The 12751-nt window shown below is 42.5% G+C and overlaps 1 protein-coding gene across 1 annotated transcript in view; it reads right to left on the reverse strand.

Annotated features, from left to right (window-relative positions):
* NRXN3 (neurexin 3) overlaps positions 1-12751 on the reverse strand; it is a 1509805-nt gene that overhangs the window by 333932 nt on the left and 1163122 nt on the right. The window contains exon 19 of the mRNA XM_037031267.1: positions 10544-10725. Within this exon, the coding sequence (XP_036887162.1) occupies positions 10544-10725 (182 nt within the window). The remainder of the gene's footprint in view (positions 1-10543; positions 10726-12751) is intronic.

Below are 12751 nucleotides of genomic sequence, written 5' to 3' on the forward strand. Positions count from 1 at the left end.
TCTTTTCATTTTGGCGCTGAAAACAAACTAGGGTGGCCGGTATGGTAATAGCAGGAGGACCCCCAGCTGGTGAGAAGACCTTTTGCTCTTTTTTGGTTATAAGGGTGGAAGAGGTTCATAGGGAGATTTGGGAAATAGAGAAAGGCACGAAGATGGAGATAAAATTTTAGTGGGGATTTGCCAGTCTGTTAATAAGTTAATTAATTAAATACACATGACCTCATGGTTTCACAAAGTTCTGCAGAGCTCGGGTTCTGACTGCTTGTGCTCACTGAGGCCTCCTCTACTAGAGTGTGAGCTCCACAAGACAGGTGTTTGTCTCTCTCATCTATCCTTGTATTGCCGCACCTTGCACTTACTTGACATGTGGTAGTGACCAGTCAGAACAATAACGAACAAATTGTTTTGCACTAAAGTAGGTTAGTAATCTTTGCCTGCCTGGGCAATTTGAACTTGGAAATTCTGTTCCTTTCACTTGTTTCTCATCTTAAGATGTTTTCCATGTTAGACTTTTCTGCTTTATGTCCCTGCATACATTCCCCACCAAAAACTCAGGAAGAATTCTGTCTTTTCTGTAAAAAAAAAAAAGGCTGTGCTTTGTGAATAGTCAAAGACCCTTAACCATTATGCATTCACGTTCTAGGAAATGCTGCACACCAGATTCATTTTTTCCTTTCACTCTTTAGTACTGAATTTAAGCTTTGCTGTTTAGCCATGCAACGAAACCAACTCCAGTCTTGCTGACCTAAGTAGCAAACATGAAAGCCTGCTAACCTTAGGAATTAGACATCAAATCAGGGGCCAATTGAATAGATTCTGCTCCCACTTCAGGAGATGAGGTTTGCAGGGTAAAGGTCTACCTTTCAAGTTTTTACTCTACTCTGCCATTAGACATTAGAAGCTAACATACTGGTAAATGACAGCCCAGGGCTGCTGTGAAGACACTCATATTTGGTTTTAAATTAGAAACACACAAAAAATTAAATACTGACTACGGGGAGACTAAATATGCTTCTGTATTATTTGAGATGATTCAGGGTTTTCAAGCAAGAATATTTGAAGACTTCTACTACAGTGCTTATCACGCGCTGAAATGTGAGAATGGATTGATCCAATAATTTCTGCTCAGATATGCAATGGTTGAAAGGATTTTGTGGAAATTTGGGAACACACGTCACTTCTGAACCTCTTGGTCTACCATGTTGCATTCAAACCTCACTTTAGTTTCCAAGCCCATTTTGCATAGGGGTGTTTAAGACAGCAGTTTGAGCATAACCAGGCGCCTCAACACCACTGAGAAAAAAAAACAAATACTGGGAAGCTATTAAATGTAATGTAACATGAAGAATCGAAGCCAAACAGAAAGTGACTCAACTCCACTTACATATTCTGCCTCGGCCAAAATGCTGTGCTCCCTCCCTCCATCTCTGCTTACCACTTTTAATCATGTGCATTTTGACAAATATCACGGGTCCTGCTAAAATCATCGTTTCTGACCTCAGTATTGAATAGACAGTTATTGAAAGCAAAGAATGACATTAGCATCAAAAGTACCAATATTTCAGTCTTCCTTCCCTCCCATCACCCTGTGAACAAATGCTCACTTAATTCTCTGAGCCTTGGTTTCTTAATCTTTGAAACAGAAATAATCCTAACAATTTGACTATGTCATGAAGACTAAATAAATTGATTATATGACGTGGATAGCACACTGTCTGAACAATGAATAAAAGAGTAAATACAGAAAAGATTACAAAAACATATGATGTGCCATCACTTAAGAATATGAGTTTGTAGCCACGAAAAAGCCAATCAGTAGCATTTGTGGTCAAAAGGACTTAGTAACCTATGTATGGCCGTTTGCATTTAAGGAAGAGCTGGATAATTTTAGAACCACTAGTAACATTTGTTACTATGCAGGCTAAGATAATGACAAGGGTAATCAGATTCTATGCATCATTGCACATGGTGAACGCTGCAATCAGAGGATTTGCTCTTCTGGGAACTAAGCATGACCTTTAACACCGGCTGCCTCCCACAAAAGGATGTTCCAAGAGGCGAGGTGCAAGGTCTTGAGGATATACATCAGACAAGAACGTCATCTGAGGTCCCCAACAGTTCGTAGGATCTGACCACTAGGCCCATCCAACAACTCCAAACAAACTGCTGTTGCATAAACAGGTGTTAAATTAGAAAGATTACTACTATACTTTCTACTCTGATATCTTCATTAAGAGTATACCAGTAATTAAGAGTCAGAACCAAATCTAAAATCCTGCTCAGCCATTTAGTAACAGTACTATCTTAGGAAAATTCTTTGGTTTCATTAAACACTAGTTGCCTCATTACAAAGTGAGGATATTAATAGTGACTATCTCATTGTGTTGCTGTGAGCTCATAACAGGGTAATGTAAACAAAGTTCTTACACAGTGTCTCATGTCTGGTACTTTGTCAATCAGTATTAGTGGTGATAGAAGTGATGTTGAAAGACACAGTCCTAAGAAACTGTAGGAAATAATCATCTATGCCATTAAATTATCTGTTATTTTATTAAAAAGCAGAGTAGAAAAATAAACCTAATTAAAAGAGGCTAACTGAGAAATCAAGAATAGAACATGAGACTTAATTGCCAGTCATCTCCTGTTACCCTGAGTATAAACTGACTTTGGGGTGAGAGTTAGTTTGGTCCATCAGCGGGGCTTATTTAAATGTCTTTAAGTGATTCTAGGCTCCAAAGGTGTCAGCTCAGGCTGGAAAATGACAGGTCTGGCTGTCACTTCTGTCTTTGAAGCTAATACAATTATACATACATCTGCCACCTATTAAGGAAACACTAACAAGATGAAACAGCAGCAGTGACAGCATCAGGACCTAAGCGTATGGGCCAGGGGAGGGTGGCTCAGGAATCACCACGGTATGCATCCATACTTTCTGAATGCAGCCAGGGCTTAGAAATCCATCTGCAGCTTCAGGGAGCCGGTGACTTTTTTCTTGCCCGGTTGCACTGAACAATACCCCAGTTGTAATGACTAGTAACAGTGCAAGTGGTGGGTCAATGAGAGAGCTCCTTCAACCAATGGTATTAAGGTAGGCTTGCCACCAAGTCATGCTAGTGACAGCACTCGCCTGATGGTGCCTGGAGCTGGCCTTGTTGGCGGAACTTCAGATTCACATGTCCAGAAAGCCTCTGTTACTTAGAATTGTCAGCTATTGGAGAACTGTCAGCACCTAGGCTACCACGAGGCTGGCTCTTAATGCGTAGCCTCCCGACTCCTCCTAGAACCTTGTATTACTTAAATTACAATCTCAGAGGTCTGATTAAGTATATTCTCCTGATTAGGAAAATAAAATACACTCATTTCTTTGACTTTGAAAAAGGTTAACAGAAGAAAAAGTACCAATAATATAAAAGTTATCCATGATTAAAGGCTCACTATATTCCAGGAGTTATACAAGAGTTTTATATACATAACCTCAGAATGTGTAAAAAAAAAAATTCCTAATTTCTCCTATTTTAATTACTGTGGTTTTTCTAGTCTTTTAGCTCCAGGTAAGCCAAGCCAAACAGTATCCCCAAAATGTATCACTTTTCCTGGCACATAAAAAGATACTCAACTTACATATAATGAATAACGCTCATAAGCTATCTTAATTTAAATGTTTTCTAATTTGAAACTGTATATGCGCTGAGGATTCTGAAACATGACCATCATCAGTTCATAGCCAAAGGGTCGCTGGTATAAGTGATAAGTAAGAAAGATACGTCCATTTGTCCTCTGCATCTCATAATTGTTTACCAGCCATAAAATATTTTCCGTACAATTTGTCAACTCAGATTTTATTATAGCATTATTGTATGTTTCATCTACATGCCGAATTTATCATCATTTACTTCTCTTTCCAATTTTGAGAAACCCAAATCTATGAAATCCTTCTATTTGTATATGTGCTTTGGGGTTTCCAGTTACCTTGGTAGTAGCAGCTACTCATATCGTCTCGGTCTGGATATACCCATGTTCAGAACTTGTTCTAGCAATGACTTTGTTAAGCTCTCATAATCCCCAAATATAAGGCTAAGACCTTTATGTCTTCCCTGGGGGCCCCTGGTGGGGCTTCAACCACTTTCACATGAACCTTAGACAGGGTCTGCTGGTCCTCATTATTGTTTTGTTCTTTTCCTTCTTCTTCTCCCCTCTTCTCTCTCCTCCTCCTCCCCCTTCCCTTCTTCTCTGGGAAAGATGGATGTTTCTATTTTCCATGGCGCATATGATTGAAGAAGGAACTTCAGGGTAAGGTGGGTTATACTTTTAAGTACTGAGTAGAGACCCCCTTGGAACATTACACCAAAGGGCAATAGGGCCACAATGCATCACCTTGTGACACTGTATAGGGACACAATGTCCTACACCCTACACTGAAACACACCAGGAAGCAGGAGAAGTTCACTTCTGCTGCTGACCTAACCAGGCCTGGTCCACACAGAACCAACTCTCCATTATGAGCTATCAGGACACTCCAAAACTCTCAACTGTGGATCTGATCAATTCACAAAGTTTTGCTTTTGATCAAACAAAATGGGAATTTGTTTGAAGAAACAGTCCGAACAGACTTCTTAAAATACTTAGAATGAGATGCCACTTTCAATTTTAAAACAGCCTTTCCTTCATTAACTTTTGGGGGGGGGTCTGGTAAAGTTGTCACCTTCTGGATATTTCATCAAGCAAACTACCTTTGACAGGTGTGCAGTCCTTTGCTGATAACGAACAACTCCCTAATACTTTATTTCACCGGAACCTCCAGAAACCCTGTGACATGAGAGTTTTTTTGTGTCCACTTTAAAGAAGAGGAAGGGTGCCTTCCTTCAAGCCAAATAGCTAACTGGACACTGAAGAAATGAGGCCCACGTTCAAATCTTTCCATTTCAAATTAAGCACATTTTTCCACTATGGCATGCTGCCTTTCGAAAACAAGGGTGGAATCAAACTAAACAGATTTAGATAGAAATATCTTGGGGAAAATAGAGATCTGAGAAAACACACACGAAGCCCCATGAAGGCAGCTGCCTCTGGTCCTGTTTACATAAGCAGTCACTCCATCAAATCCCTACTTCCACCGGCTTCCCCCACCTCCTCCTCCAGCTCTGCCCGGATGGAAGGGCTCACCTGGGAGCTGCAGACAGGATCCCCAGCCGGCCCCTCCACAGAAGTGCCTAGTGATCTGGAAAAGCTCTTAAGCCCAGAAAACCCGAAGAGGCCTTTTTCACTAAGAACAAATAGCACTAAAAGGAAATACGGAGCCAACCTGCAGCATGCAGCCCTCTGTGGGAGGTGAAATTGCGTCTGTTGGGCACCTTCGTGGTCCTCTTGTTCTTTCCCTCTCGACTTGCTTCACCAGTCTTAGAAATCCCAGCAGTCCAGATCCCTCCAAACGCAGTCCCTGGATTAAACCCAGCTCTGCCCCTGGCCAAATCCAGAGATGAATCTAAGCTACCAGCGACCTCACTTTGCTGAAGACAAATCCTGCAGATGGGGGACGGTTCACTATAAACACTCCACACAGAGACGGCCCCGTGAAGCTTCCCGACCAGCGATTCAACGATGCAACAGATGTGAGAGACAGACCACTTACCATTTTCATCTGTGCTCCCCCTTATTCTCCAGAAGTCTCTCCAAATGCTCTAAATGATAAAAAGCAATACTATGCAACACAAACTTGATGAATATCCGAATTTCCCCTGACATGACACTGAGAGACCATCACCAGCCTTCAGCCCTCTCTCCTGGGTAGGTGGGTCTGAAGGAAGCACATTTTGCCATCAGGGCAAGGCAGTCAGGCTGGGCAGTGGTCCTTCGTGGTCTCCTCCTTGTTTTATTTAAGAATCTACATGATCAATCTGAAGGGAAGCCAGTGGGGAAGGTTAGAGTTTCTGATGAAACAAAACAGGTGCCCTGACATATACATTTTCACCGTTCCTGAAAGGCTCATCATTAAAAAACGAATCCAAGAGGATTTGCTGTCGATTACACACAGGGAGAAAGAAATTAATAGGATGTCTTTTTCGCGCTTTGCAATAACTACGTAAAGAAAAGCTAGTGGTCGCCCAGTTCTCCCCAACCTTCTGTCCTGTAGGTGGCGAAAGGAGGTTGCCGTGCGCTCCATGACAGCAGCAGCGGGCACTCTGGTCCTTTTCAGCATTTCCCCTATTGTACCAGTGAAGGTGAGGGTAACACGACACAGCCCCATAGAGCCTAGACGGGTGTCAAATGGACAGATGTCCCTTAACACAATAGCAGCTGCTCTCCAAGGGTTGACCACATTAATTTCTCCACAACAGATTTCAATGGAGGAAAGTTATATTTGAAACAACGATGTTTAAAAACCCCTCTGCCTTAAGGTCCCCGCCCCCTTACAGAATTTCATTTCATGCCCGTGTATTTCAACAAACATCTCTTCGCCCTTGTCAGACACATGTTAGGTGTGAGTTCACTCATATCACAGACACAGAAATGTACTATTGTACATCAAGGAAGTACGAACCAAAAACAAAGAAATGTAAACTAATTTGAAGAAAATAATTGCCAAATTATTTGATCTCTTAGCCTTCTCTGACCTCTTGTAATGATCCGATCCTAGTCCTGTTCAAGACTTGTTATCAACGCCTATTTAAGCAGCATGAGGCCCAGATGAGTGGGAAGACTTAGGTTTAAGAAGAACCAGCATAAGAAAGAGCCTCTGCTGCTTCAGCCAGGACGACAGATAACCTGAGCAAACTGTGAAATAGAAAACATTGCGTCCAAGCCCCACCCAACTTTGTCTTGCTGCCCCTCCCCCCTTTTTTGCACGTTTTCTTTACCGTGGGGAACTGACACCTTCTTTCCACCCGAGCATTCTCCACGAATTCCTACCATTCCCCCAAATATTGTATGTCCCCAAATTAGTTACGGTTGTTTCTCCTCCTTCTCCCTAACTCGCCAAACAAAACTCAAATTCCGCTAGAGCTGCAGACCTTCGCCTCGTGTGAGAAGGATCACATAATAAGACTGACTACATTAACCAGTCAGGAAATGATTCAAGGGCCTCCAGTGAAATGTGAGTTTAACAAGATTTCTATTTTCCTAAGGAAGTTTTACTGCGTGGGGATTTCAGGATGACAAAGGAAAAGAAATGAGGAAGTTCGAGTATGTAATGGAGGATCGTGCACAGCCCAGAACAAGTTAATAAATGTGCAGCATATGTCTTTCCACAAAGTCCCATTTCTGCACAGGTGGCAGAGTGGTTAGTGGAAGCCAGAACTCCTCCTTGCTGGATTTGCCTGCTGCCCTCACACATCTTTCTAGTGTAAAGCTTAAAGCGAGAAAGCGAGAGAGTGAGAGGCACCGAGAGCTGACAGGCAAAGCGAAGTCTGTTTGCCGTTCTTGCTCTGGGGACCGACGCAAGCAGGTCTCATCTGGAATGCACGCTCAGTTCAGGGTGTTCTTGTAACAGCATTTTCTCTTCCTTCAGATGAGCTAACTTGGGATAAAGGGGGCTTCTTCAATGACACTGTAACTGCTACTCAAAACACTTAGGAATTCCTAGGAACTGCCTTCAGCACCAGTTTGTGAAACACAAACTCTCAATCCATTCTCTCTCTCTTCTCTTTTTCCCACACCTGTAGGCAGTCTGTCCTCTTGTCCTCCCTTTCCCAGACGCACTCCTTTCTTTTCTGCCCGGTCCCTAGGATTCACCGTGCTTTCATCTCTTCTTCACATCTGCCATCGCTTTTCCTCCCTGCCCCCCCACCCCCCTACCCCCCCACCCCCCCACCCCCCCACCCCCGGTGAGTTTCTCCCCTCCTAGGTGAACTGTAAGAGGGAACGAAATCTTTCACTTCCTGCCCAAGTATTTTTCTACTTTCATCGATGCCTTTAAATCATTTTCTTTAAAATAACTTTTTTAGTGCATGGAAACAAAGGGCATGCAATAAGCAAATGCATGTTTTACAGATTGTAAAAATCACATAAAAGTATCTTAGTAGGCATTCATGGCTTCATCTTCCTGATGCATCTGTATAAATACTCAACACAGGAGTTTGGTGTTATAATCAAGTCTTACAATCTCCTACTTGGATTCCTATATTCTGAAGTGTGGCCAGGAAATTGGCCCACCCACTCTGGACTCAGTTTTAATGGCATTTTCTTTATAACTTTATGAGGAAGTTTGCAGCCTAAGGCAGAGGTCACCCAAGTATGGAGCCTGCATCCTGTTTTCATAAATACATTTTTATTTGGATGCAGTCACACGGTTTATATCTCTGGTAGACACCAGAGATAGACCACTAGGGAATTTCAAATGGTTTGAAACGACTGTACCGATACAGCAGCCCCACCCCTGAGACGGCCACCAACATTTCAGGTGCAGTCCAGAACAATGTGGTTTCTCCACACCATGGGGTCTCTTTTCTTTTTTTCTAAAAAAAAATTAGATAATATCCTTTTCTACCCCAAGCTCTGAAGGACAGAAAATCAGTTCAGATTTTTCTAAGAGGTTTAAGCAATGGCAGCTTCACTGAAATAAGGTCACTGGACCCAAGGGGATACTGTACATTTTGAGGTAAAATTTGGAATGTATGGTTCCTCCTGGCAGTTCCCAGAACCTTCACATCTACTTTATAAAAAACAGTGCCCATTTCAAGGAAACTGTCAGAAAAATAGGAAAACATTTCTTTTAAAAATGGGCGTGTTCTACAAAACAGGAATGGGAGAAACTGACAAACCAGCAGCACATGATCTCTCTCAAAAACGGTACTCATAGCTGTACCAAATCCTGTTTTCTCAGTAAGTCATACTGAGCAAGAAAGGAAGATAAATCACCAGGAAAACACAAGTGAGCTGGTGATAATCACCTAGTTATCACCACTATGAAATAGTCATTAAGTTACATGCAGCATAAATCTCACTGAGTTTTGTAAATTATGGTGGCTCTTCCAGGCCAAATAGAGATAAACCATACTAACTATGACTCTGGCTGACTGTCCGTGGGCTCCATGGCATGGCCTTTTAAAGTGCTTAAGCTCAGCCTCACAGTACCCTGTGGTTCCTGAAGCATCTGAGAGTACATTAAATGTTCACAGCCCTGTTCAAGACCTCTCTGCTACATTTTGAAGGGGAAGGGGATTGTTTCTAACCAGCTGCTCCCGGAACTCCTAAACGGTGTCTTGGCTCACACTGAGACCAGACAGGCTTTCAGCTCAAACTTCCAACTTCAAGCTGCTCCTATTCCCAAGGCATGTGGGAGGAGCAGGGGCTGGAGACGGGCGCTGCCTTGAGAGTTGGGTTTGTTTGCAGTGTTGGCCAGGCAGCCACCTCCGCCCAGGACGCCAACAATGAAATCCCAGCCTCTGCTTTCCCTGGTAGACAGGCACATCAGTGAAACTCGAATGCGAAGATCTCCAGCAAATGCTTCTTTTCCTCTTTTTTGGAGGTTGGTGGTAATCCCCAGTTGATCTTTCCTCTTAACTGCTTCCCCCTCCTATTTAAACTGAATTCTTATTGCTCCAAATTAAATCCATTCTTTCTAGCCTTGTCGCCACTAACTAATGAGAACAATTCGTCTCTCTGCTCTTGGTAGCTGCACTCTGGGTACTTACGGACGAGAATCATAGCCTCCTGTAGCCTACTTTCTTAACTGCAGACCGCACAGGTGATAAAATGGGTTAATTGTTGCTATTAAAATATTTTCCATCCTCATAATGAAGTCATTTTTCCTCCGAATCATTTTAATTTCTTAGAATTGCACTGCATTCTTAATGAGCTGCAGTGACGGAGGGTGCAGTCCTGTTGGGCTGGTGTTGAATATACAGGACACAGGAACACACCAACTGCTGGTCACTGTGCTCATTTCTTTCTGCCCTGCCCACTCGGACCTTGTTTTCTTTTTATCACATGTTCTTTACATCTCTATGAGAAAGTTCACAGCCTAGAGCAGGGGCACAAAAGTACAGCCAGCAACCTGTTTTGATAAATATATTTTGTATTGAAACATAGTCACATATACTTTTCCAAAGGACATTGCCTAGAGCCGCAGGGTGACGTAGCTCTGAGGGAGACTGTACGATCCCCGAAGACCAGAATATTTACTATCTGGCCCTTAATAAAACACTTTCCTGACCCCCAGCCTAGGAGATCACGAACATGCAGACTGGTTTGGCTGCTTAAACCAGGTTAAGATGAATCACACCAGGTGCATCTGTTACACCTAGCAGTCTGCACAAAGGTTCCTGACAGGCCAAAGCACACAGTTAGGATCCGAGTCTCTATGCGCAGGGTTTTGATTGTCCATCCCTGAGGCTCCCCAGAGGCATCATGGTTCACAACTGATGGGGAGAATGAGGCTTAACACACAGAGACAATTCCTTGGATATGACACCAACACATGTAGGCAACTTTTATAAGCATGTACCCCTTTGCCATGTCTATCTAGAATGTCCAGCTGTATTTGTCTGGCTCACCAACTTAGATCACCAGGAGGACAATAGGATCCAGGTGGGGGCCTGGTACTCACTATGTGCAGCTGGAGGAAGTCACCAAGGCCTGGGGCGCTGTCGATGCGAACCAAGATGCCATCCTTCACAGTGGTGCTGAAGCCCACGGCAAGGCGGTCTGAGCGCGTGCTGGGTCTGTCGTTGGCCGGCCACGTGTAGAGGATGAGGCCTCCACTCTTCCCGAAGATGTAGGTGGCGCCAGCTGCGAATGCAAGGAGAAAGGGAGCCGTCAGGACACTGAATCACGTGCTGCCAGAGGTAGGCGCACTGTTGAGACTCCTGTGGGGAGGAAACAGCCCCCACGTGCCAGTATTTGGTGACTGAGAGGGATGACACCCAAAGCCTCTAATGGCGGCTGTCACCCCAAATTAAAGATGCAGGCAAAATGAATTAATAACAAAGCAGATGTCGGCAAGAGACATTCTGAACATCTTCAGTCCCTGCTGCCTCATGGCAGAGGGCAAGTCACACGCTGTGTCTGAGAGCTTTGGGGCATGTGACAAACAGCTTTTCCATCTTCCTCAAGAGCGGGATTAATTTGCCATCTCTGCCAGGAGAGACACCAGTAGAAAGCGGCTCTCCCACGCCTCTTCAGCTATCAGGACATTCTAGTCAGTAGAGCTGGGAGGCGCTCCAGAGACAGGTCACAAAACTGCAGGTAATGCGGAGGGTACCAGGCCATCTCTCCATGCCTGGACCTCTGCCACCCCCACAGAGAAGAAAGCTGTGGCCTCAGAACACCAGCTGACATGACTGAAAGCTTTTGCCTATTTCACTGTGATGTTGCTACACAAAAGATGATAAAAATTAATTTCAGAGGCCTTTGAAAAATTAACTTGATTATTTTCCCCTAGCAGTGGTGTTTATCTAATATTATACAATAGTTTCCATCTCCTTTTCCAAACTAAATTACAAAAAAGAAAAAAGAAAAAAAGAAAGAAACTTAAAGTAAAAGAAGAAGATATAGGAGACAAAAAAAATCTCAATATGATGACAAATGGTGTTGTCAATTATGACATTTTGGTTTATCAGTGTTTTTACTATTATGTACTAGTATTAGTTACAAATGGAGGTGTTACTAACAAAATATTAATTTTAAAATATTTAGAAAGAAAGCAGAAAGAAAAAATAAAGAAAACATTTGCACCTCATCACTTGAAAATATCTGAGTTCCTAAAACAAGTTTTTATTTTTATTTTTCTTATATTATTATTAATTTTTTATTGTACTATTTCCTTTTTAAAAAATATACAATCTTTTAATTCTGAATTTGGGGATATGCATTTAAATTTGGTGGCCAGAACAGATCACAGGATTGCAGTTTCTATGGCTACATGTATGTTACCCACAGTGAGTACTTCCATATGTTACCATATCTTCAAGTTCAAAGACCATTTGGCACCAGATTGTCTCATATGTTTCCGACTGAACACAGTCCAATGCTTGAAAATATTTTAAAGCAACATTAGACAAGCATTCAGATATCTTTAGCATTCACCGAAAATCTTAAGCACTGGTCTCCATTTAGTTTACAGAGACTATTAGGTTGAATGATGTTGTTTGAAGAAGAAATGAGTTATGCAGCTCATTTAGAAATAATAAAGTAAACTGCTACGAGGCTAGAAACAGGAAGACGTGTCGTGCATCCTCATTGTCCAAGCACTCAGCCACATTATGTGCTGAGACACATGAAATCTAATTTGTCCTGTCTGAGAGGTCACCGTTCTGGCTGCTCCAATATGTTCAGTTTGTATAGTACATGTGACATAACATTAGTTTCCTTTTACAAATTTTCCATCCTTAGCAGAGAGTGTCTGGAAAGCCCTCCAGTCATCTGGAGAATTTGGGATTGTAGTATGGAAAGTTCTGGTTAGAACCATATGCAAAACAATGTTTGCTCCTCATCGTCCACAAAGCATGCTCAAAGCTTCTTAAAATTAGAAATATGGATATAATGATTTGCCCTTGATATCTCTTCATCTGTGAAGAATTTAAATAATTCTCTTTCTGTGGATCATTACAACTGTCGCACCACAGCCTTTGCTCTTTATTAGGAAAACCGAAGGTTACTCAGGGATTAATGTATAGAATCACACAAAAATGCTAATCAGCCTCTCACATTTGTTGCAATTTATAAAATCTCACACTATTCCATCCTAAATACATAGCAGGTTGCTGTGGACCACTCTGCCTGGTTCTAAGAATTGTACCTCTACCCACTGTGGCTA

Source organism: Sturnira hondurensis, unplaced genomic scaffold (genome assembly GCF_014824575.4).
Source record: "Sturnira hondurensis isolate 20B ecotype Veracruz unplaced genomic scaffold, ASM1482457v3 Scaffold0021143, whole genome shotgun sequence".
NCBI classification, from domain to species: domain Eukaryota; kingdom Metazoa; phylum Chordata; class Mammalia; order Chiroptera; family Phyllostomidae; genus Sturnira; species Sturnira hondurensis.